Below are 27,092 nucleotides of genomic sequence, written 5' to 3'. Positions count from 1 at the left end.
ACTTGTGAAAAGCAATAACAAGGTCAAAATGCAATTCTTCTCAGATGATATTGGCCTTTATTCGGTTGACAAAAAAATAATGTGTTCATCTACAAACTTTATAGAATGTCAAAATAGTTGATATAGAAATTACTTTATATAAAAGTATATAATGTGTCATTTTTCCAAAATTGGTGACATGACCTTTGACGTGGAAACAACAAAATGGGGTAACGACGGCTCTAAGCAACCGTAAAATCATATTTCAAATGTAACAACGTGATTACCTTGTACAAATGTAGATTGATAGAGAAAGGTTTTTTTCATCTTCTTTTATAACAAGATTTTTCAGACTTTACATTTGCATCTAACCTTGATCTGAAGGTTTGAACCTGTTCTTGACCCTGAGGAAAACCTGTTGGATATTTCTGTACTGTCAAATGGAATGATACTTACGCAAATTTAAACAAATTTGAAATAACGATGCAAAAGACAAGAATCTGATAAATGTGTTAGGATATTGACAGGTATAGAGACGGTCAGATAAACTGTAATATTGAACAAGAGCTCGAAGAACACGATGCATTCAGTCACTGCTCAAGGAACAGAAATTATTTGGTCACTATGCACTGGACGTTTGACGTACTGACCTCTGATCAATCATTGTGGGTCGTTTACCAGTTATAAGTGACCACTGTATCAAATCTAATCTTAGACCAAAGCATTTTCTAGTTTAAGGCAAAATATTTTATACTGTTCTGGATCAATGTGACCTTGAACTTTGACATACTGATCAACAGGGGTCATCTGCTGGTTATGATCAACCACCCAATCAAGATTCGTGATTCTAGGATCAAACGTTCTCAAGTTATTATCTGGAAACCGTTTCACTGTCCTGGACCACCGTGACCTTGACCTTTAACCTACTGATCTCAAAATCGATAGGGGTCATTTGCTGGTCATGACCACCCTTCTTATCAATTTTCATGTTCATAGGCCCAAGAATACTTGAGTTTTCATCTGGAAACCGTAGACCTGTTCTTGGTCAATGTGACCTTGACCTTTGACCTACTGACCTCAACATCAATAGGGGTCAACCTTCCTATTAAGTTTCGAGATCCTAGGTCTAAGCGTTCTCAAGTTATCATACAGAAACGGCTGAATTGTTTCAGGTCACTGTGACCTTGAACTTTGACCTACTAATCTCAAAATAAGCAGGTGTCATTTACTGGTCATGTCCAACTTCTTTATCAACTTTCATGATCCTAGGCCCAAGCATCCTTGAGTTATCATCTGGAAACAGTAGACATGTTGTTGGTCAATGCATCTGCAAAACACCTCCTTCAAGGGGGATCATAAAAATAGTGTTTCACAACCCATGAGCATGTCCTTTAACCACTTATAACATCGTTTTTGGACAGATAGCTGAACAAAACTATTCAGAAACCAAAATTTAAATGTACCATTTTAAGTGTTGTCCAATTTTTTTTGTAATTTGACAAATTCAAGGGCCGTTACTCTCATATATGCACATTTTTTCATTTCTGAGCACCCAGACTGATTTATAATTCCCTTCGACGTACATTTCGCATAAATTGATGGGACATTTGCATTACATAAATAAGTATACGGTGGGTTTTGTTTACCAAAATGATTTCAAGGGACATAAGTCTGACACTTATTATTTACCATAAAAGGGTGGGTAAAGGTGGGTTCTACATCTAAAATGTTTCTTTATAGATAATAGTAATTTATAAGATAAAAATCCAAACTCTTCTAAAAAGTGCAAAATTCGAGCCTATTTTCAGTCTTATAGCCTCCAATAGTTTGGATATCTGATATTTTGAAGGATTATTTGAAGGATTTAGAATCTACTAGAATTTGTGGTTTCAAAAAGTTATCTTTGAAGAGAGGAATTATAATTCATGAATAAAATTTTGTTATTGTTAATAGTTGTTGGTTTGTCTTTCTGTTACTTTTATTTACTGTAACAAGAAATTGTTACCCTCTGACGTAAAAGTCATTGACGTCACTTTCTTATGCCGTAAGCATCTTTAGTTTGAATAATAGATTCATATGAACCAGATGTGCGTTCTTATATAATTTACCCGCATTACCCCACAATTGGTTTAGAATGATAGTGATATCAACGAAATAGTGATTTTTATTTTCATTTGGATTTGTAAATGTACGTGTACTCGTATGTGCTGTTAAGTTTTTCTTACCTTTCTATCATTTTATGACTTTGAAAAATTTAGTTTGAAATAGTAGATCTACATACAGTGTGATTTCATAATAGAAATGATATAAGCTTTTAACAAACTGAAAATCCATGTCGTCTTTGAATTGGTAAACTGCTGAATGCTGAATGCTGAATTTGAATTGGTGAATCTGCTACAAGTATGGAAACTTCTTAAATCATTCATCCATGATTAATTATTTGAAACGTTTCTTTTTTTTTTTTCTTTTTTTTTTTGTATATGTTTTATCTGAGAGTGCAACAAATTCTTCTGTTCAATCATTTCATTGAAGTTGTGTTTCATACTGTGTTTTTCACGAAATCATCTTTTTTACCCGCAGTGTAACTCCAGAAATAATTCCAACTTACCAACACTATCTCCTGAAGCTTCTGCAGCAGCTACGGCCTGGCCTATACTAAACTGGGTACCAGTCATCTGCTGATTCAAACAATGGAAGGACGAAGAAACATCCTTCACATCAGCCATTGGTTCTTTATAGATTTCTGTAACAAATGAAATTTGAACATTGAATTAAAGTAGAGTCCCTCGCCAACTTATCGACAATTCAGTGTCTGTTGTAATAGCTTTATAACGCCGATTTTTACAAGTATTTAGGTAATCAATAAGAATCCAATTAGCCTTTTAGTTACATAAATCATTTATGCTATCAGTTAAAACGAATCAGATTTTGTAGGTTGTGCTAATTGCCGAACTCCTACAGGAAAAGGCATTTGTCTTTAATCTTGTTTGAAAATGCTCACTTTTTAAACTGGAAAAATACTGGATAACAACAAAACGTCCTATATTTTCTTTTCTCCATTGCACATGGGATCACGATAGGATCTGAGAAATTTCAAAGCGATAGTACGTACATATGATGCAAGGACAGAAAGTGCGATTTTAATATTGTAATTTTACATCTTGCTATCATTTTCACCTAATGGTCAGTATTTCGAGCGGAAATGGCACGAGAACACGACGCAAAGGTGCACTCTCGCATCGTATTATAGATAAATATACTGTTTTTATTTGTTATGCTGTATAAAACTAAAACAGCCAAATGGCTGCAGCACACAACAGGATCCATATTAAGTGTCTGTAACTGAATTTTCTTGAAGAAGAAGAGATCAAAAGAAAAACATTGTTGTCATGTCCATGTCTGATGCAAGAAAAGTATTTCAGTCAAACAGACACTGCGAATCAGCTCAAAAATGAGACCAAAATTGTATTGGTGACCTATCTATCTTGCCTCTTAGGCTAGGCCGCAAATGATATATTATCGCGATATAAATTCAGATAAACAGATAGATTTGTGGTTACCACCTGTAAAGGGAGAAACAGTATGTACGAAATAAATTCACTTTACGTGTTTGAAACAGGACATAATAGAAAAGCATAACAAATTAGAAAGGATTTGTTTCTTTTTTCTTTTTCTTTTTTACTCGTAACTCATGTGACAGGAGCGTTCGTGTATTAAAAAGCTGGCTTTAGTTTTATTGCTGCTCATGCGACTTGCGTATCCCGGGTTGGCTTCTTGTCTTTGCATCGTAATCTCGTGCTATTATATTGTGTTTTTGTTTTGTTTTTTTCTTTTCTTTTATTTTATTATTATTGTTGTTGTTGTTGTTGTTGTTTGTTTGTTTTTTAAAAGACCTTCATTATTCTTTTTGTCATCCGAAATATAAGTGCATAAAAAGTCAGCGTTATATCAAGAGAATGCACCATTACCGATGCTTATATTAAGATGCGTTAGAAATTATGCATTCTTTTGACACAATGCTGACTTTAAAACAATGCGATTTAACTAAAAACGTTTCGGGTTGGGACGGAGATGGGTTAAATCCCATACAAAACGGATGGTGCACAACTTCACAACTCTTTTTAAGAATACTGGCGACACAAATATTTTGGCGGCATATTTGGTTATTATAATAATAAGTCAAGGGCCATAACTTTATTGTTATTGAGTGAAATCCGAAACAAAACATCAGGTGCACAAATTCACAAATTAAAAGAATTCCTATTCAGATTTATGACTTTAGGTGAAATATATTTAGAGAAATGTGTGAAACAAAATTTTAGGCCCTTTATGCATATTTTGGTTTAACTAAGGGCCATAACTCTGGACGTCTGTGTTAGATGTACAACTCCACTTGCTGAATATCATTTCCATCAATTTTCAGTAAGAGTTATGCCACTGACAAGTTAATTTGACAAAAGGAAATTTTTAAATAAAAAACTGAGAGCCCTATACCGCTCACCTTATATACCTAGTTATTACCAAGATAACCTAGTATCTATTTTCCATAATTTGTCAATCTGATCCAGTGTTTCATCAAGTTATCTAGTTCACGGTGTATATGCATATCGGATCGCTCTCTGTGGAAAAAGAGAAAACGGATCCCTCTCTGTTCGCGCACAGGACACTCTTTGTGGTAAACAATGATCTCCAACGTCAGTGAGCTAGGAAAATCGAAATTTTCGTCCTGAACACATTTTTGTGCATAAAAGACATATGAACCACGGAATAACGTAGCTATGATATACCATTGCTTTTTTATCGTTACAATTTTTTATCAGTTGACACAAGTCCAAACGAAGATGGAATGTATACGGAGGTACTAGTTTGGATGAACATCGTGCGATGTTTATGAAACTTAAATACGACTTTTTTTTGAAAATAGCAAATATCTATTATCATAGATGTGAAGTCGTTGATCCCATCTTACTTGTAAATACACTTCAGGTGGTTATTTTCATCATGTTTCCTTAAAAACGCCCTACTTTCGATTTCGTTAATGCGCGGGATGCCCCTCAGTCGGTGCAATTTTGCCTCACAGGATCCCTCTCTCACCCGGCACGGGAACCCTCGTCGACAAAATTTTCTGTTGGCACAGGCACCCTAAACTTCAATGTTATAATTTTGAGATGGTGAACATCTGTTTCTAAAGGAAATAAATCATGGTGTTTTATACTTCCCTTTATATGCTTTTAAAGGTGTTTTTCACAATTATTTCTAGCGGACAGAATTTTTTGTAACTTTGCATATTTATAGATTGATGTATGACAAGTTAAAATAAAAAATAAAACTAATAGGTACCCGTGCTTCTTTTTTCAATATTCAAAGTTTATTAAGAACACCAAATCGGTATTTTTGTCTGAAGAAACAGTACATACATGTTATAATAAAACTACTGCAAACAATTATTTATTCGAAGTTTCATTCTGATGTTACTTTTTATGCATCCGAATTAATAACACCACTATAACTATGCATAAAATGTCAACATATAGATATATTAACTCAGAAAAATTACTCTTGACAGATGTCGAAAGTATCTGAAACTGAGAAAAACACGAAGTATTTCTTAATGATATGAAAAATCTAGCGGACAGATTTTTTCCAAATTTTTATATTATGTAAGCTAGAACTAAGACAAAAAAATCTAAACCAAAAAAATAATATCAACCCGTGCTTGTTTTCAAGAAAAATTAAAAAATATTCACTCCACCCACAAAAGTATTTTTTCATTACCCCACCCACCTAAAAATTATGAACATTTTTTTTCTTACAAAACAAATTGAACAATGTTATTACCAGTTCCTTAACCAATATTCTTACTCACATGCGGAATAATGCTCCTTTAAGGTTGCAAGCCTCTAGATCAAATACTTTTTGAGATACGTGCTACACAAGCTTTCACATCCCATTTACGTATATATTTGACCACGTCAAGGGACATAAATCTGTTTTTATTGAGTGAAACCTCAAATAAAAGCACTGGTGCACAATTTCGCATTCTGAATTTAATTCTTGTGTGATTTCATGACTCTTGGCGCATATAATTTTGAGGTACATGCGACACAAATGTTTAGACCCTTTATGTACAATTTGACTATCAGGGGCCATAACTCTGGTGAAATTCGGGATGGGGCACAAAAAGTATAACAACATTTTTAGGAAGTCACATTTGAACTTGAAGGAGATATATCTACTTTAAGATTTTCTGGAATTTTATTTGACTTGGAGTCGGCTGCATCATTACTGGACGAAATAGTTTACTTTCAAATTGGCTGTCCACAATGTATTCGATTCGAGCACTTCCTACAACTACTCCTCCAATAAAACACCATCACTTTTAAAGGTAAAATATGGATGCACGACCTATATTGTCAGTACATACGATATATTTTGCGCGAGTGCCCTCATATCCGACAATTATGCACTTTCGGCGGCGAATTCTGAACTTTACAGTGGATATCGCTTGCTGCGCGATTGAGCTGCGCACAAAATATTGTGATGAACTCCTTTAAATTGAAAATAAATCAGCAATTTCACATAACATGCATATTTAAATTTTATTATCACTTAGTGATAATCAAGTAACTTTTAAACGCGAATTTGTAAAATTTGATTTGATACAAAAAGTGGCCATTCATGCATAGCTAGTCTAAAAAGGGGTCTACGATCGCCCGGGCACATCGATATTTTTTCCTACGCTGACGCCTGACTATCATATCGGATGCGATTAGTGTCGTGGTATTATTTTTTTTTATTTAGTTCAGTATTGTCAATCTTATTCAGACTATTGAACAAATTTATAGTAGTTACATTACATTGTATGCGTATGTAATAAAATGTTACTATCTTTGCATCGGTAAATATGGACTCGTTCTTTGGTGGAAGAATATTGCGCTCCTAAAGTCGTGCAATCTATTTCCACTGCACAACTCGTGCATAGCTAATAACCTATAATTATTGTGGTGCTTTTAAATACGAACACCATCTCACAACTGTAACACTGAAGTTTAGATTGAGAGGGCGACGGTGCCAATAGAAAATTAATTGTGTCCGAGAGGGTTCCCGAGCTGTGTGCAGAGAATCAAAAGGAATCCTGTGAGGCAAATTAAGCCGACTGAGAGGGATCCCATCCATTAACAAAATCAAAAATAGAGCGTTTTAAGGAAATATGATGAAAATAACCGTATATTGTGTATTTACAAATAAGATGGAATCAATGGCTTCATATCTAAGATATTGGATACTTGCAATATTCAAGGAAAATCGTATTTCAGTTTCATAAACATCGCACGATGTTCATCCGAGCCTATACCTTGGGCTACATTCCATCTTCGTTTAGACTTGTTTCAACTGATACCACAAATGTAACGATAAAAAAGCAATGGTATATAGCTACGTCATTCCGCGGTTCATATGTTTTTTTTTTTTTTTGCACAAACCTGTGTTCAGGATGAAAATTTTGATTTTCTGAGCTCCCTGACGTCGGAGATCATTGTTTACCACAAAGAGTGTCCTGTGCGCGAACAGAGAGGGATCCGTTTTCTCATTTTCCAGAGAGGGATCCGATATGCGTCTACATCGTGTAGTAACAAATGTGTCCTAGATTGTCCAGACAAACATTCCCACACTATGATTGTTCTGAGCAAAGTATGAAACACGCAAACATTAAATAATGCTGACCTAATCTGTCGTCTGGTGGGCAGTTGGCCGGACTGAGACTCGTTAGTCGCATACATATCAGGATTTCTACGAGATCTGCAGGCGTAAAAAGACAGTAGTCTTCTGTCAAACGCATTCCTGGAAATGTAAGTATATCATGCTACAACTATCAAGAGCAAGACGAAATAAAGAGAGCAATAACTGATTAATACACCAACGACAAAAAAGAAAACAAACTTTTTAGCAGTTCTTTCGGTTATAAATAACTCATCTAACTGTTTCTTGAATAGATCCGTAGCGTGTCTACATGTTACAACATTTGTATTTAGAATGCTCGGTACTGCAAGATTTTTGTAAATCATTGTACACTATTATCAACTTTGTATTACCAAATTACATGCAAACATATTATTTTTTCCATATTGTCAGTTTTCGTGTCTTTAAAAATGAAACTATAAACTTTAGACACATTATTTCTAAGAACGGATTATGCGCTCCGCAGCTTGTATCGTATTTTAAAAATGAACACTCTTTACGATTTTCATGTCTGTGACAGTCTATTTGAACCGGATAGGCAGTCACTATTTCTAAACATAAAATATTATTGTCGGAAACAGGTAAGGAAGTGAAACAAGGCTATCGAATGGTGCAGATTTTCGGAGGTTTGCAAACCTCTTTAAATATTGATAGCAGATTTTAGTCCGTTTAAGAGGATTTTCAGCTCTTTATGCCATGAACACGTTGACAACAACATTAACAACGTTCTCACAAGGTATCAGCTGATAAAACTTATTGCCAAGTCCTACGACAAAGCTTTGTCTCCAACCAACTTACAGAGTGCTTTTAGAACTACCGGAATACGAGGGGTGTTCCAAAAATAATGTCATTTGTGTTTTATTTCGCGGAAATCGTGTCATGTGTACACAAAACCACTCGTGTCGATAGAATGATCACTGAATCGTAACATAGGTAAATATCTCGCTCACACGTTCACTGACCATGGTACAATATACATTGCTTTATAGCGTATTCATTACACTTTACACAAAATGACTGGGAAAAGAGCTGAAAATGTGCTTGAAATTAGGGCCTACATAAAAGGTAGGTCGCAACTCGGCATGAAGCTTGTAGATATTCACCGTGAGGTGTGTGACATTTATGAGGAGGGGCAAATTTCTCACAGGACTATTTGTAGGTGGGTAGCTAAATTTAGGACCGGACAGCAGCAACTCAAAGATGCTGCTCGCACAGATCGTCCTGCAACAACTACGTCGAAAGGTAACATCGAAAAAATCCTCAATTTGCTAAAAAAAGGATGCCTGATTCACCGTAAGGCAATTGGCCCAAATGACAAACTTGTCGTTAGCACGAGTTCATGGAATTATGAAGAAACACCTAAAACTTAGAAAAATAAATGCAAGATGGATACCCCATTGGTTAACAGATGAACAAAAGAGGACCCGTGTAACAATTGCAAAAAAAACTTAAGAACATGTACCCAAATTTCAGCAAAAATGTTTTTGATAATATAGTTACTGGTGATGAAACCTGAGTTTATTATTTTGAACCAAAGCGGAAGTATTCCAACCGAACTTGGGTCACCAAAATTGCTAGACGCCCAAGTATTGCCAAACGAATACGAACGGTGAAGAAGGTTTTGTATGTATTTTTTTCACTCATAAGGGTCCAATTATTCAACTTCCGGTACCAAAAGGTAGTACGGTCACAGGAAAATTCTATAAAAAAGTTGTTCTAAGAAAATTGAAGAACTACTACAAAAGTCGCCGCCCCAAAACAGGACTTAAGTACCTCCGACTTTTGCATGATAATGCACCTGCTCACAAGGCACGCATTGTGACCGAGTTTTTGGAGTCAGAGAAGGTTACCGTCCTTCCACACCCTCCGTTTTCGCCAGACCTGGCCCCCTGCGACTATTTTCTGTTTCCCAAACTTAAATATCATCTGTCTGGAGAGAGATACAAATCGAGAAATGCCCCTGGATCTGCTGTTTATCAGTATCTGATGGGTGTTCCCATAGAAGAGTAGGAACAATGCTTTCAAAAGAGGATTGACCGGCTCAAAAGGTGTATTCAGGCTGACGGAGTGTATTTTGAAGGGCAGAGCAAGTTAAAATGATCAGAACATTTGCAGTATAGGAGAACCGATGCAAATGACATTACTTTTGGAACACCCTTCGTATGTCCGTTTTCTCCCGATGCAGTAATCAGTAAAATAGAAAAAGTGGAAATTTCACAGGTCGCTCAACACGACAAAAACGAAAATGTTGCAGGCTCGGTTTGATTGAGCCTGTTCATGGACGGTAATGGAAATGCATGCTACCGTCCACGCCCTCTAAGCTTCCAAAGAAATCAGCAGACACTGACGAAAATAACCAAAGAGCTTTTTAGAAAACAAAGAAAAGAATTGAAAGAAGTGAAACAGATTTTTATTGAGAAGGAAAAAAAGCTGGAAGTAATTAGACCTGAAGAGACCCCTTTAAAGGAAATAGACCCTAACAAGACTAACAAAACAACAACAACAAGACTGTTTATTCCTAAATGTGGCAAAGCAATAACAAGCGACGAATTTTACGAATGTGTAAAACAGAAAATGGAACTTGATGAAAAAAAAAGAAGACAAAAATTCTTGAAGAGAAGAGGAATAAAAAAGCTGAAAACAAGAAAATAAAACAACTGAAAGACAAGGAAAATTACAAACCTAAACTATCAAAATCGACAGAAAATGATAAAAACGAGTCACGCTTAATTAAAAGAGTTATAGAAACTACTTCTGAGACCATGTCGAGAAGGAACTAGTCAAGAAGCAGGACCTAGTGCCAAGTCAAATGTTGCGTGTTTGCCAAATGTTTTAAGTATTGAGGATGAAGATGTAGATGATGAAGTTTGTATTATATGTAGTCAGAGGGTACCCGACGCATTTAAGTTGAGGAAAACAATTAAAATTTTACAGTGGGGACAGTGTGATAGATGTGATGAATAGGTTCACTTAGAGTATTGTACAAATGTCGTAATTATTGGGAGTGATGACAATTTTCTGTGCCCTGAATGTGTGTAAATGTATCTGATTATAAAGAATGTATGTTTGAATGAATGAAGATTTGGAATATTGTAATATAGTGACTCACTATATGACTTGCAAGTCATGGTAAATGTTTGTAAATGGAAAAAAATCGAATCTTTTGTACCCTATTTTTAACTCTTTTTAACTGTTTTCTGTTCCAAAAGTTAGATGTATTTTTGTAAATATACACAATATTCGATATGTATAAATGTTAATTCAGTTGAGTCATCACTGCATAACGGGGTCCCACTATTGCATGTGGAAACCTAATACCGGCACATATTACTCTACACAATGACGTCATATGCGCTATATTTACCGGTAAATTAAACGCAGATGCAGATCGGAGGGTGGTGTGTTTCCAGATGTTTTTACAAGTAATATTGAACGTTTATTTTCTTTGAAAACGTGCAGACATATGAAGTAAAGGATGTTCTTTGTTGTAAGAGATGTATTCTAATTACTGTTTGTGTATTTTGTGTAATAGAGTTAAGTTAATTCTTAGGTGCGCCATATTACCGGCAACAGGGCTATTCATCATTGTAACTGCAGCTCGAGTTTTGGCCTGATGTTACCTTAAATACTTTATTGAGCTGGAAGACTGCTCTTAGTCCCGCTGTTATTTTACCTGTACGTGTAGGAAAAATTATTAAGTTCAATTTGTTTTTCATACTAACGTTTCTGTTTTGCCATATGTTTTGTATACATGTCTGTATTAGGGACTCTGTCTAATCGACGAAAATCGGGATCGATTATTTACGGTAACATGCGAGATACTAAATGAAATTTTACTATCAACTAAAGACTTTAATCATTTCGTCACTTGCACTGAGCGTTTAGCTTCGGATCTTTTGGACCTGCAATATGAATAGGTAAACTTAAATCTTTAAATTGCATCTGTTACGGCTAGCTGAATGGTGTTGAAAGGTGACCCGCGTCACACCAACTGAATAAAAACAAACGGGCGAAATGGTAAACACGAGGTGTTCCCCATGAAGAGAGTGTCATGTACGTGTGTAAGAAAAATAAAGATGTACATTTTAAAGTGTTTGGAAACTATTTCTCGTGGTGCAATGGTTAATACAGTTTATCGAAAAATCTCTAGTGTGTCTTTTATTTCCGGGCGGACAGTGTCAGGGCCTATCAAGGATGGAAAAATCACGCCGTAACGATAAAATAGGGGGAAATCAAAATGGTTAACACTTTCTAGATAAAAATGACTTAAACACACAATGTTCATAAACACTGATATATTTCCGAGTGATGCAGTGCCTTATTTCACATAAGAATATCCTGTTTAGAACGGGAGTTAAATCGCTTCATTTCATAAATTTATATTAAATCGGGAGCAGGACGTATAATCAAATCTTCTGATATTCGGCTGTATAAATTAGTACTAATCGTAGGGCAGGTAAATCCTTTAAAGGCTCATAATTCCTTTGTTTAAAGTGTGGCTGCCACATTTTCCGTTATGAACATAAAATAGAGTACAAAAAAAATCCTGTTAAATCCTAAATCTGATCATTACTTTCTTTATGAATTGTCAAAAGTCTGAATATTGCTGAATATACTAGAATGTTTTATTGAATCTATTTTAACCTCCCTTTATGGCTCTAACTTTAACAGTTCATATGCAATATTAAAAGCTTTCTGACCTTGTAAGTACACATAAAATCTATCCGAAAAGCTGCTTCATCTGTTTTAGGATAAAAAATAAAGCATTATGGACATTTAAACTAAAGCCAAAACCTTCCACGTCGCTTTTTAAGTGTATGATAAATATACCTTTTTAACAGATTAAAATGAATTAATATTGAAAGAAAACCAGCCATGTATAATCTTCTTTTCATATTACCAAAATTTTTAATTTTAGATGATATTAAACATATTTTCATACACTAGTTTTTATAAGATAAAATGAGAGAATTTTGAAAATTTACCTAACATAATAACCGCTAACGGAAGGCCTTCACACAATCCAACAATGGCGTCAATATATGGCTTGTTCTCCGGTTTGAATACTATCTTTTCTGATGAATATTCCACAGCTTTATTACAGCTGTTTTGAACATCTGAGACAATTCTGTTTTCAGTTGTATCAAAGAGTAATTCAGTGACTGCTCTGTTGTCTAACGGTGGGAGTTCAAAGGTCATGTAACTGTTTGAAGTGTGTTCCACTTTGTAGGAAGAAGACAGTATCGTTTTCAATTTTTTACACTGAAGTGACTTTTTGTGAAAACTTATGAACTCGCCTTTAAAGTTACTATCCATTAGTTTGTCAATGTTGTCTATAAAAAGTAAAATTTCATGTTTGCATTGTTTAAGTTGAATTATTACATTATTTAGTGCTAATTCAATTTGACCTTTCTGTTTTTCACACCTGTCACTTCCAGGTTTCAGGCAAAACTCGCAAGAATTGCATGCAATTTTTTGTAATGGATACTTATAATTAAAGCGTTCTTGTTCTTTATCTGAACCTAGGCTAACCAGAAATTCAAGAATCCAATCGTACTGAGAATATCCTGACTCGACGTCATCTAATTCAAAATCCTTCCACAAGTATGTAGTATGTCCAGTATCTAACTGTTGTCTACACACTTCTTTGATAAATCTTGATTTTCCAATTTTTTTCATTCCATAAACAAGAACTGATCTATTGTTGGAAAGCAGTTCTTTCAAATTTTCCAGGTCAGCACTCCGTCCAACAAATTTCCACTCTGTATCATCTTTTTCTATAACAGATTCAATGTTCCCCATGTTTGTGTCACAAATAAATATTGCGAAATGTTAAATATAGTTCAGAAATGAACAAGTCATCATTGTACAGATAAAGCTGGTCAGATAAAGAACTTTCATGAAACAAGAAGTACTCCTTCGATGATAGTTGATTAGACCTGAAACTAATCCAACATATCAATTATACAATTGTGGATTTTTCCAACTAGAATCTATTAAGTTTCAATTATAACCTAAGTAATACATAAAATCATAAAGATATGTTGAACATTTGTTACAAGCAGTAGTATAAGAAATGATGGTTCTGGGACACTTTGACCTCATTTTAACCCTTACCATTGACCTAAACTGACCAATGCTGGCAAACTCAAAAAAACACAGGTTTTAACAAATTACTGTGAAAACCTTCGGTTTGACAAATTAAACACTTTTGCCAAACTTCTGCCAAATTTATGCCTGATGGCAGCAATGTGTCAGTATCTGCCACTTTGGCAAAACTTTGGCAAAACTTCGACAAGGTTATTTAATGTATTTAAGTTTATAAAAACACTTATATTAAATTTCTGCCAGATGTCTGCCAGATGGCAGCAATGTGTCAGTATCTGCTACTTTGGCAAAACTTTGCCAGGGTATTTTAATTGATAAAGTGCAAAGGTATCGGTTTTATTTTCAATTAGTAACTACATTATTAGTCTTTAAACTCATACTGAAAAACAATTTACAATAGTTTTTAACCTTTTTATTAAAATAATTTATAACTTTTCATTTTGTTTTACATTGTTAATTTTTATTTTTTATACAATAAATCATAAATGTTTATACAATCTTGTAATAGTTTTATAAAAAATAAAAATAAACAATAATAACCACATAATACACTTGTTTTGTCTTGATACTGTATGTTGTTATACTTTACTCCAGGTAAATATTTGATTACTTCTTTTGGCGGAGGAAGTCAAATGTGTCAAAGTATATTTTATTTACATAACATACCCAGAGTGTTCCGGATCCGACAGAGTCGTCCAAAGTGATTATTCCGCATTTCGACCTTTGGTCCTTTTGTTTTCGGTAAATTATTTCTACTAAATACACCCCTAAAGTCTTTAATTGTTTTACCCATTGTTCAATTTCAAAGTTAGAAATAGGTTTGTTTATAATTTTTTTTATTTTTTTTACTTTAGGAATCCGTCTGTAAGGTCTCCGTTGAGAATCAATTTGTATACCTTTTCCAAGAAGGGATGTAATAAGAGGAATACCCAAACTAGCAGCCAGCATACCTGAAAACCCACCATTTTGTTTTTGTTTTTGAGTTAGTCTTATTACACCAGTTCCTCTTAACTGTTTTCTTTGATTAGGTGTAAGATATGGCGATATCAAGTTTCTCTTATTATTAGCTACCATTATTAGAGGACCACTAGATGATGCTACATACCAAATATCAAAGCCCTAGGCCGTGTGGTTTTGTACAAGAAGATTTTCAAAGTTTTCCCTTTATAAGTCTTTGTAAAACTTGGGACCCCCGGCGTGGGGCCATATTTGACCCTAGGGGGATAATTTGAATAATCTTGGTAAAGGACCACTAGATGATGCTACATACCAAATATCAAAGCCCTAGGCCTTGTGGTTTTGTACAAGAAAATTTTCAATTTTTCCCAATATAAGTCCCTATAAACTATGTGACCCCCGGGGCAGGGCGACATTTGACCCTAGGGGGATAATTTGAACAATTTTGGTAGAGGACCACTAGATGATGCTATACACCAGATATCAAAGCCCTAGACCCTGTGGTTTTGGACAAGAAGATTTTTAAGGTTTTTCCTTTCGGTTGCCATGGCAACCAGAGTTTTGCATGGAATTCAATTCTTTGAACAATTTTGAAAGGGGGCTACCCAAGGATCATTCCTGTGAAGTTTGGTGTAATTCTGCCCAGTGGTTTTCAAGAAAAAGATTTTTTTTTAAAATGTTGACGGACGCACGACGGACATTGACCGGTCACAAAAGCTCAGCATGAGCCTTTGGCTCAGGTGAGCTAAAAACTATATTTTGTTTTGCTTTATAAATACCCGATCGGGGGCCTCCGTGGCCGAGTGGTTAGAGTCGTTGACTTCAAACCATTTGCCCCTCATCGATGTGGGTTCGAAACCTCATTTGGGGCGTAGAATTCTTCACGTGAGGAAGCCATCCAGCTGGCTTACGGAAGGTCGGTGGTTCTACCCAGGTGCCCGCTCGTGATGAAATAGTGCACGGAGGGGCACCTGGGGTCTTCCTCCACCATTAAAGCTGGAAAGTCGCCATATGACCTAAAATTGTGTCGGTGCGACGTTAAACCCAACAAAATAAATAAATAAATAAATACCCGATCGTATACATGTATAAACGTGCAGAGTGCCTGCACATTTCGTAGCTTAAAGTGTGCATTGACTAATGCGGCCGTGTATCTTTTTTTAAATACTTCTTGTTTGTGATGTAGTTGAAAACCTCTAACCTGTGAAATGTATTTAAAAGTTATTGTAAGGCCCATTGCTTTAATTTGGATGTTAAATACGTTTGGTAAATCTGATCTGTTTGTAGCTATCCCACGCACATTTCTCTCGACCAAAATGAAATATTCTTTTCATCGTTTCACCCCACAAAAACGTTCTAAAACGGCACTGGATGTATAATTAGATTATTCATCAATAAAGTGTAAAATGCTTGGGTTTTTACAAAATAGATTGCTTTTAACTAGGCTACAATGATATGTATCAGTTTAACTTCGGCCTCCGCCTACTTAAAAATAAAAATTTGACTGAAATGATACCTTCTTTTCTTCAAATCACGTTTCTCTTTATTTCTATAATTCGAATAATAAAAGGTAGTATATTTAGAAATATCGCATGCACAAGTATAAAATGTAAGTAAAATATCAAAACTTAAACACGTTGAAGTAAAGCTACTTTACTGTCGCTGACCACACAATAACTACTGTAACTTATTCTTTTTGAAGTAGCATGTCAAATACCTTTTCGCCAAACCTAATCACTTAAACCAATCATCGACAATCGACATCCGATCATTGAACACAATATGTGAAATTCATATTCTTAACAGTTTTCTAAATGAAATATTAAAACTGGACTTTCAACAATTCACAAAAATACCTTACAGGCTCGGTTTGTGTATGTTCATGGTCGTCAGTTGAAATGCATGCGGTCTATCCCTAGTTGAGCATAACTCAACATTTGCACATGTTACAAGTATAAACAAAACATTTAGATACATCCGCAAATCTGTTCATACTGCGATGTACATGGAGACGTCAATAATACCCCTAGGGGAAGCGGGGGAGTTCCACTTCTCCGTCCGTGCGTACGAATGAGTAAGAGAGCAAGCGAACGTAGGTACGTACGTCCCGAAAATGGGTACAATTTGGTTGACAATTACCAAACTTAAAAAAAAAATGATTACTGGCAAGTGAAGTTTTTTATCTGGTCTGGTAGTTGTGGCCTTTGATTTAAACAAAATCATTCATACTTGATAATATCCTGACAGGCATTCATCTTAAACTACGTGAAAAAGTCATATTGGGTGTGACAACCCATTTGTGTCTTTTCGTTGGTTTATAGGCAACTGATAGATTTAAGCATTAGACTTCTGTACATTTATATGTGCTACTTCAAATCTGCCTATGATGAAAGTTGTATTGACATATCAAACACTAGCCGAACATAAAATTTATCAAAACTCCTCAACGAAATATATTTACATTCTCAGTATTAACTCCATAAGCGTTCTTTCGCATATCATTCACGTACCTATTCTATCAGGGCTTCATGGACTATATATAAATAGATGTTTTGCAGTTGGAATAATTTCAATCTTGGTAAAAGTAAACGTCCGACCATATCTTAGCAAAATCAGTCGCAAAATTTACCACAATCATATACATTTTTTCTAGTATTGATGAGAACTACTGCGTCATAGAGTAGTTGGAATGCAGCCTCTAAAATGTATAGTTTTCTATGTACATACTACAGTTTTTTCCAAAACAACACAATAAGAATATTAAAGATTAGTTCTGAAAAAAACTGGGGACTTATTCTACTGTCTAATATGTGAAAGCCGTCGAAATTTGAACTATATCTCTTCAAATGATCTTGTTTTCATTCTAAATTAATTCTGTTATACTTTTAGAAAGCAAATACTTGTATTTCTCGAACCTGGGTTATAGTTCTTTCAATCATGCACAATTTATACTGATTTTTGACAAAATATTTAAAGTTGAGCTTTATTTCAGAGTCGTTACGTGACTAAAATATATCCGATACACCATTTCAAAACTGAACAAGAATGTTGGTAATTTATCATTGTTCTGCAATATTTCATCAGCTTTACCATTCGGGTCAATACTGATTTGCATATCAAAACAATTCTGACCTTGAACTATTTTTAGAATGCAACAAATTCCTCGTGACTTTCAGTTCTAGTTTCACAAAATTTGTCCTTATTAAACTTGCAAATTATGTTTGTATTTGTGAATGCAATAATCATATTACATCTTGACAGGCTTGAGGTATACTGTACTTTAAATCTAGTGTACACGCGTCTCATATTACCTAAAGTCATTTTAAAAATTAACAATGTATACGATTTTTTAGGCTTCCTCACACAGACAAAACAAGTGCAATATTGCCATAAAGATAATATGCCTGCTTTAACACGATTATATATCTTAGTACAATGCAGTCACAGTCACATAAACAACTAGAACACAAGGTTAATGCATTTAATATTTCCAGTTTAATTATAAACAACCTTGTTTATTGTTATTAACCGTTTTTAGTAATATACAATAATACAATGTACAATGGATTATGAAATTATATTTAATAAAAGCTACATATATTTGCACTTACTAGAACATCATAACTGCAGCTTTAAATAGAATTCAGGGAAATAGTGTACATAGCCAAAAATAGATTAGACAAACATGCATCATCAATAATCAAAATGTAAACTTTATGCTGGGGTCGGCTTTTCGAAATACTGGAGCGAATACTCGAAAAAAAACGGCGATTTAGCGCGACATTATCTTGGAAACGCGAAACTGCGCATTAAATCTGTCGTCTTTTCGTTGTTTCGCCAGATTGTTACATCCAATTCTACGCCAAGTAATGGAAAGAGATGATGGTCAGCAAGCAACATCTTATATTCTTACTGGAACCGTAAACAACCAGGTACCCATTTCTCCAAACTGGCCATATTCCATTTTTGCTAACAAAATGTCGAACTTTCGATATTTGAATCGCATGACTCATTTTTAAGTATATTAGTATCCGTGTATGCCTAGGTCTGTTTATTTATTTGAATTTAGAATTTAACTTTTTATCGGGGCCAACGTGACCAAGTAGCTAGTGTATCCTGCTACAATCCAGCAGGCTTGGAGAAGGAATATACCGGGTGCTTGGCATATACAAGAACTGGATAGAACCTCCAACTTGGTGTAATTCATTTGGATAATTCCCTTACATGAAAGAATTCAACATCCATTGTGATGTTTCGAACCCAAAAACGGAGAGGGGCGAAAGATTCAAAGTCAGGGACATTGACCACTTTGCTTTGAATCTCAGTGTTTTAAGAGTGTTAAAAATAAGTTTTAAGCTATTATTTTAATCTTGTTTGACTATATTTCATTATCTTGCTTTTCTATTTGAATGCTTGTATAGACCAAAAATATGATGAACTTCAATCGCTACTCATATATGGCAGAAAACAAATTAAGACTACGGCAAATATTGGTATTAAGCTATGAAAAAATATTAAAGCCCGTTTAAATAGCATGATCATTGAAAAACGTGTGGGTATTTGCAATACTATTTTACGAGTTTCATTTCAAATTAAAGAAAGGGTTATTGCAAGTAACGTAAATGAACTGTGCGGTCTTAAGTCAAATATGTAATCGAGTATTATACATCTTATCTAAAACAAAAAAAGTTAATACAATAAATGTAAGGATATAAATGACACTTACCAACTTCAAATTATTCTACATTTGCGATATTCTAATCCAAGTTTTAGTGTAAAAGCAGAAGAATTTAAACTAGTACAAAATAAATGCAATTTTGATTTTCTTGTAAAATGTGTTCACGGTTCACCGACCTCTTAAAAAGTAAGACGGCGAAATCCTTAGACTTCCACGAAAATGTTAATTTTATTCATTTCATTTCATTGCGAAACATACTTTGAAATAATATATTGTTATTGATACGCATCTCTCTATGAACTGATTTGTCTCAATGTATGACATATTAGTATTGGAATTTAAGTAAATTCATTGAATATAAATTTTAAACGTCCACGCCTTATGAAAAATTAATATGAAATATCACTATTTTCAAACGTACTAGCTAAACTAATTCTGTTATTGTCGAGTTCTTTAAAACTGATAAACATTAAAATGCATGAACAAACTGAAACAGTAGGCTTAGGTGTTACATTTGTTCCAAAAAAAGTACTTTTTGCGTAACATATACCGATTTAAGCATGCTATCATTAAACTAAAACTGTAAACAAAACAGTATATTGTTATTTCAGCAGGGGTATTGTTTAATGTGTTGCGCAATTTTAGATAGGTATGATTCAGTAAATAGTGCCATTTTCCCGCCTAGTAGCCAGATATAAGCTTTATTGTCTCAGTCATATGATCATGGTTTACTTGCATTATGGTTCAAGACAATGACAAGAAGTGAAAGAATAGAAATGCTGATAAAAAGATGTAATACGTTGCTATTTTATATAGAAAGTATTAGCGGATATATTTAGCCCTCTTTAACCTATAGAATTAAAGAGTTGACGGGTGAATCCACAACCTGCAAAAGAGAGGAAACAGACTTTCAAAACTAGTTGATCGCGGCCGCGATCATATTGAATAGGTAAAGTATATGCGCGCTGGGGAAAATATTTCATGATGGACCTGTGAATTCTTTACTTATGGGTGAAACAGGTCTCATAAGCGTAAATACGACTAGCTTCTACTGATTATAAAACATACCGTACGATTTGCTGTGAATTAACTGTTGTTGTACTTTTAGTAGTTCAACCGCCACCCTTGTTTAAGAGCAACATTTAAAAAACACGTTTTTTTTTCATTCTCAAGTAATAAGTAAGTAGACTCGCCCAGTTTAATCAATCTAGACGCATAATCTAACTCTATACATAGAGCGCTTACTTCACCCGATTTACATTCGGAACATTTTCACGCGTTTCTGGCTTTATCGTATGTTTAACATGGGATTTTTGAACCGTCCAAAAATGTTGGAAATGTTTGTCTCATTGTTTATTTTTTTTTAATAAAACTGATACTGCTTTCATTGTCTACCACTTTTTTTCCACCCTTGCCTGAAAAAACAGTAATGAGTTTGTACATTGTTCAGACAATTGTGCTCTGTTGAAATTTAACCAAACACAAGTTTACCTGCATAAACAGAAAGCATGATATGTCACCATGCGCGGATCCAGAGGGAGGGGGGGGGACCGGAGGTCCGAACCCCTCCGGAAAATCTTTAAAAAAGGAAAGAAGACAAGAAGGAAAGAAAATGTTTTTCGAAAAAGGCAACATTAGGACTGCATGTAAAGTATATGCGGCGGCTGCTACATACGACCCCGACATAATTCATATTATTTATCTAAAAGAAACTAAGAATTTTACCTTCAAGAAAGCTTGATTTTATCATTTTCCCAAATTTAACAGGTTAGTCCATAAAACTGTCCCAGAATGCAAAAAATGAAGTGCTAAATTTCAAAATTTCCAGGGGGGGGGGGGGGGGCAGGGGATCGGACCCCCTCTGAGAAAATTGGCTGTGTCCGTGCTTGGTCACTATACCTGTCCAGTACTGGACATTATGGTAAACGCTTCTTTCCTGCACAAATGACAATTTCGCAACTTCTGTCCGGTTTGTACAAATTTCTGGCCGCGATAAACCATTTGACTTGTTTCTCTTGGTGGAGGCATCGGCGTATGTGTACGGGGAATTCACTTTATACTCATTGACCTTTGTTACAATGTACATTCTTTAAGTTAAAGAAAAAGATACTTGTAACGCTTGGTGATATCAAAACCGGTATATACAAAAGGCAGTATATCTCGCATCTTTGTGGCGTGAAAACGAGCAAATGAGTACGCTCGGTTTAACTTCAATGTATAGCTGATATTTTTGTTGTTTTCTACATATATGCAAATAAATGCAATATTTGTAATATAATGATGTTCCTTTTACAGTTCATTCGTCCCCTAGTCAACTCGACCCCAATCACTACCACGTTAACCCGTCCACGTTTTGGTCATTACGCCTCCCTTAACAATTTCTCTGTTTTATTTTTTCGTAAACTTTAAAATAGTATGATTAATACAATGACGATTTTGTATATTTTAATTCCAAGAAATATGAAAAGATAAAAGGTAAGGGTAGATTTTTTGGAAGCACAGAGCACCACAAACATAGCCACAGAACCGCGCATTTGCAAAATAGGCCGCAACAAAAAGAAGCTGTAATGGAAAAACATTATAGACGGGTTGCTCGAAAAATCCAACAAGTACATTTTAATTTAATGCAAAATATAGGAAAAGGGGGAGGAAGGGGTAGAAAAGGGGAGAAGAAGGGGAAAGTGGAACAAGGATGAACACATGCACGCACGCACGCACGCACGCACACACACACACAAACACATATATATATAAAACTAACTTACATACTATTCGATAAACAACCAAGTAAAATCTAATAACACTGTAGGGCACCACCCAAGACACACAGACGCACAAGCACATACACGCACACACACAAGCAGGAAAAAAACAACAATCGGGCACCGCCTAAGGATTTTGAAAGGTGCCAATCAACGACTTTTAATGCAATACACCCACGTTTTTACACCTTTCTACCAGCCTAATCACCTGTTAGGGTGATTAAGAACGTTTAAGAACAGAACCTATGTAGTGCTCTGATACTCAAAATAGGTCAATGCTTTTTTTTTCTTTACAAAGAAAAAATAGACATTATCAAAGACATTCTATATATCCGTACGTACTTTATACACACAAAATTTTTTTCAAGTTCAACCATATTTGAAATCGTACGTAGATCTTCTCGTCTGTCACGAAGACAATGGAACGCTATTTTTTACTGGAGGCGGTGTATCCGATGAACACAACACAGGGGGTATACGCAAAACAAATCACAACAATGAAAACGCCTACAGATCTATCTTCAACCAGACTGTGGTGAAAGTCTTCCGGGTTGAAAACTACCAAACAGATAACGAGTATTGTGCAGGTTTAAACTGGCAGTTAACCAAAATGTACAAACAATTTATTTATATCTTTCTCATACTATTAATACGGTCAGCTAGAGCGTTCCCAGTGCACTGTTATACATATTTGTCTACGTTTAATCAAGAACATTTAAATGAATAAGTATTTGACAAGTTAGAAACGCTAACGGAATTTATTAAAAATATGGTTGTTTTCCATATTAACACTTACCCTATTAATAACTATTTAATGGTACACTGGATAATGTTATATTAGGTTCACCTATAATATCTGCAGCGAGTACATGACATAGTTAGATTTATGAAAAACCATAACACACGATGCATGAAAATAATATTTCTGTTCAGAAACTCCATTCTTTTAGATAAAATATACCCCCTGTGAACAAATGTATCTATAATTTAATAAAATGTATGTCTTTATTAATACGGAATGACTACATGTTAAAGTCAATAACATGCTTCAAAATAGTTTTGCCAAAGATGATATAATAGACTTTTGGTGGGAAACTACAGTGAGTGAATATAGAATATATCAAGAAACCAGTAACGTCTAAAAATAGATTCACTGGGTTTTCCAGTCACATAGGATGACACTGATATCAATGTACTAACTAAAAAACTAAAACAAAGTACATGTCTAGTACAAGAAGTCAATAGGGGACAGGAGCGAATGTCAAACAGACACTGATGGTTGGCTTTGTGATTGAAATTTAATAGGGATCATCTACTAGGCATGTGCAATCATTCAAAGTTTCAACATTCTGGGTCAAGTGTATAAGTTATTGATCGTAAACTAGTTTCCATGTTCTTGTCCCTATGACATTGACCACTGAAAGAATGACCCAAAGATCAATATAGGTCATCTACGCTGCATGTCCAGTCATCCTATGAAGTTTCAATACTCCAGCCGGAAATGGTTTTCCATGTTCAGTCCCTGTAACCTTGACCTTTGATTAAGAAACCCCAAACTCAACAGGACCATCTACTCTGCATGTCCAATCATCCTATGAAGTTTCAACCTCCTGGGTCAACTTCTTCTCAAGCTATTGATTGTTAATTATTTTCCATGTCACGCGCTCTGTGGCCTTGACCTTTGATATAGTGACCCTAAATCAACAAGGGTCATCAACTCTGTAACCCCTATCATTATTTGAAGTTTGAACGATTTAGGTCAATCGGTTTTTCCCCCTCCAATCCCCCCCCTCCCCCTCCCCCTCTCCGTCCGTCACACTTCATTTCCGATCAAAACTGGCGAACCATTCAAACTTCATAAGGTGATCGAGCTTAATAAGTAGATGATCCCTAGATCCCTATTGTTTTTGGGGTCACTCCATCAAAGGTCAAGGTCACAGGGACCTGAACACGGAAACCCGTTTCTGACCAATAACTTGAGAACCAGTTGGCCAAGAATGTTGAAACTTCATAGGATGACTGGACACGCAGAGCAGGTGACCCCTATTGATTTTGGATCACTTCATTTTAAGGTCAAGGTCACAAAGGCCTGAGCATGGAAAACCGTTTCCGATCAATAACTTGAGAATTACTTGACCCAGAACATTGAAACTTCATTGGATGACTGGACATGCCGAGTAGATGACCCCTATTGCATTTCAGTCACTAAGCCAACCATCAGTGTCTTTTTGATTTTCGCTCCTGTGGTCTATTGACTTCTTGCCTATTACTACTATGCTTTTGGGTAAACATTCGCTTTTCTGCAAAAACATCTTCTAGTTAGTATTTTTACACATGTTAAGTTGAACTGAAAAATATTCTCTAAACCTTACAGCGGAAAACATGCAATATGTGGAAGTAAGTTCTAAGTGCATCATAATTTTGTGGTCAGTGTTCTAATTAACGTCTGAAAAAGTGGTCATGAGAGGGACCAATTCGGAAACACTCACAACATGTCCCTTACTTAGATGAAGGAGTTGGCCCAATAACATATCGTGTGATATTTGCATCAGAGTTCGGATTATCAAAGTGCTCACTGAACAGTCCCTCACTGGCTATATACTAGTATAACAACGCAGACGGCATCTATATCAGCTTACATTCATGAAATATTGTCTTTAATTATCATGAATGTATGCATGAGTGTGCATTAGTGTGTATGTGCGTTTATTTGTTTGTTTAGATGAAACCACTTATTTACGTCATCTCTATACAATCATACATTATACGACACTCTTGGGTAAGAATGTACAGATTTTATTTAAAATCAAAAGCGCACTGTTGATCAGAAAGTCGGCACGAAATACTACACAACCTACTCAACATCTTTCTTACTGTACGGATTTACGACTCTTTAGTTAGGGTTAAATATCATAAATTTTAATCATAATCAATAAAAGAGAAAATAATTGTAATAAAGTTGAAAGTGATATTCAAGATGATATTGTTATATCGCAGAAGCTATAACGTTCAAAGAATAAAAAATAATCACCACTTACCTTACACAGGTAAAGACACAACTATTGTGAATTTCACAATACTATAATTCAGGTTTAGTCTTTTAAGTTATTCACGCTAAATGTAATTTTAGATGTTGTAGACCCTTTTTGTACTGTTTGCCACTCTCTGAAAGCAATAAATAAAATTATTAAACCAGTCTGACAGATATACAGCTGACAAAATTAATGACGTACGTTAAGGTCTATTATAATACGTATTATTATCACAATGTCCTTAAATGAACTATCGATAAACATCAATAAATATTGAACAATGCCTTGTACTTGAATATTTTTCTTTAAATGCTTACCTAAATTGTCAACAGCACATAAATAATATTAATTGTATTATTGTCAATACATGTATTAGCTTTCCCAACACTAAAACGCATTTAAAGGTACGACCACCCGAAAACATAGTGTTTTAATATTCAGATATATAAATGTCATTATTACAGACCCATTTTATCAATTATGACCAAAATAAATAAAAGAATATACTACACCACTAAACAGATAGAGTCAAACAGAAAAAAAAATTGAAACTCGACAGGTCGTCCAACGTGATAAAAATGAAATTGTTACATTGAGCCTTTTCATAGACAGTATTTCAGATGTATGCTTTTGTCCACGCCTGAGTAAAACTCAACATTTGCACATGACATGCTTAGATGTGCTCAAAATCCAAGGTATCAATGATAGGTATGGGGAGTATTTTAGATACACGAGAGGTTCGAAAATATAACAGTAGATCATGCAACAAGTAAATGAATCCAAATCGTAGTATATATTTTCTTAAAGATGTATTTTTATTGAATATCACTCTTAAATTTCATAATGTCAGATGTACTCAAACTTATTGTTAAACCACTGTTGACCAACTGGAAAGTTCTTTTTGAAACTTGTAGGAAAATTGAATATTTATATTGGAAAGCCACTTTAATATTTGAATTACATTCTTGGTCAGCATATTCAACAGTGGATAACACAACAAATATCGGATGATAATAACATGATTAACAAAATATGGAAAAATTAAAGAAAGTGTGAATATAATTCGAAAATTAGATAAAGATCGCTTAATAGAATTGTAAGAATAACCTTTCGAAGCAGAGAATGCACTTAAAAACGAACATCGTCTGTCTGGGCAGGCAATGAAATGTGCAATACTTCTTGCACTCCCTGGCCCCACTTTATCATGGAAAGTAGTTTTCAACAGGATAAACATGTTTGTAATATGCCTCTTTATAAAAGATTCAAAATGATCCATTGATGTATGTGTACCTAGTGTCCCATTATTTGATACCACATGATCCAGTTTCAAACTCTTATTTTTCGATGAGATAAACATTCTGATCACGTTGCATGAAGATTGGAGCAAAAGTGTGACCTTTAAAGTTTAAACAAATTTTTTCCTTGATTTGGCTTAGTAATCTAGTTTGTGACCAAGCCAGGCCCAATCTTTAACCCGTCTGAGATCTCATGGAGACAAATATTCAATAAAATTGGACTAAAAATTTGGCTTCGGGTGTAAATATGCTTTTTCTTTGAATTGACCTACTGACCTAGTTTTGATCTCATCTAAGCTTTTATACAGACAAACAATCTGACAAAGTTTCGTGAAGATTGGAGTAAGATGTGGTCTCTAGAGTTTAAACAACCTATTCCTTTAATTCGACCTAATGACCTAGTTTTTGACCCCACATGACCCAGATAAGAACTCATCTGAGATTTTATAGAGACAAACATTCTTGCCAAGTTTCAGATGAAAAAATGCAGCTCCTATTGCACATACCAAGTTTTTCTTTGATTTTATAGAGTGACCTACTTTTT

General features: G+C 34.9%; 1 protein-coding gene across 3 annotated transcripts in view; it reads right to left on the bottom strand.

Annotated features, from left to right (window-relative positions):
• Nucleotides 1-25,398, bottom strand: part of LOC128554637 (uncharacterized) — a 49,010-nt gene extending 23,612 nt beyond the window's left edge. Inside the window, exons 1-4 of one of the 3 annotated variants that reach the window (XM_053535924.1) lie at nt 25,260-25,398; nt 12,702-13,661; nt 7,702-7,818; nt 2,588-2,722 (exon numbers count right to left, since the gene is read on the bottom strand). In XM_053535924.1, coding sequence (XP_053391899.1) covers nt 2,588-2,722; nt 7,702-7,818; nt 12,702-13,518 — 1,069 coding nt within the window. In that variant the 5' untranslated portion in view covers nt 13,519-13,661; nt 25,260-25,398. Of the gene's footprint in view, nt 1-2,587; nt 2,723-7,701; nt 7,819-11,438; nt 11,489-12,701; nt 13,662-19,507; nt 20,342-25,259 lie in introns of those variants that run through there. The other 2 variants (XM_053535925.1, XM_053535926.1) reach the window with 2 other exon arrangements.
• Nucleotides 25,399-27,092: the final 1,694 nt, after the last annotated feature.

Source organism: Mercenaria mercenaria, unplaced genomic scaffold, assembly GCF_021730395.1.
Source record: "Mercenaria mercenaria strain notata unplaced genomic scaffold, MADL_Memer_1 contig_583, whole genome shotgun sequence".
NCBI classification, from domain to species: domain Eukaryota; kingdom Metazoa; phylum Mollusca; class Bivalvia; order Venerida; family Veneridae; genus Mercenaria; species Mercenaria mercenaria.
Note: the sequence above shows the minus strand (reverse complement) of the source record. Positions and strands in the feature narration are given on the sequence as shown.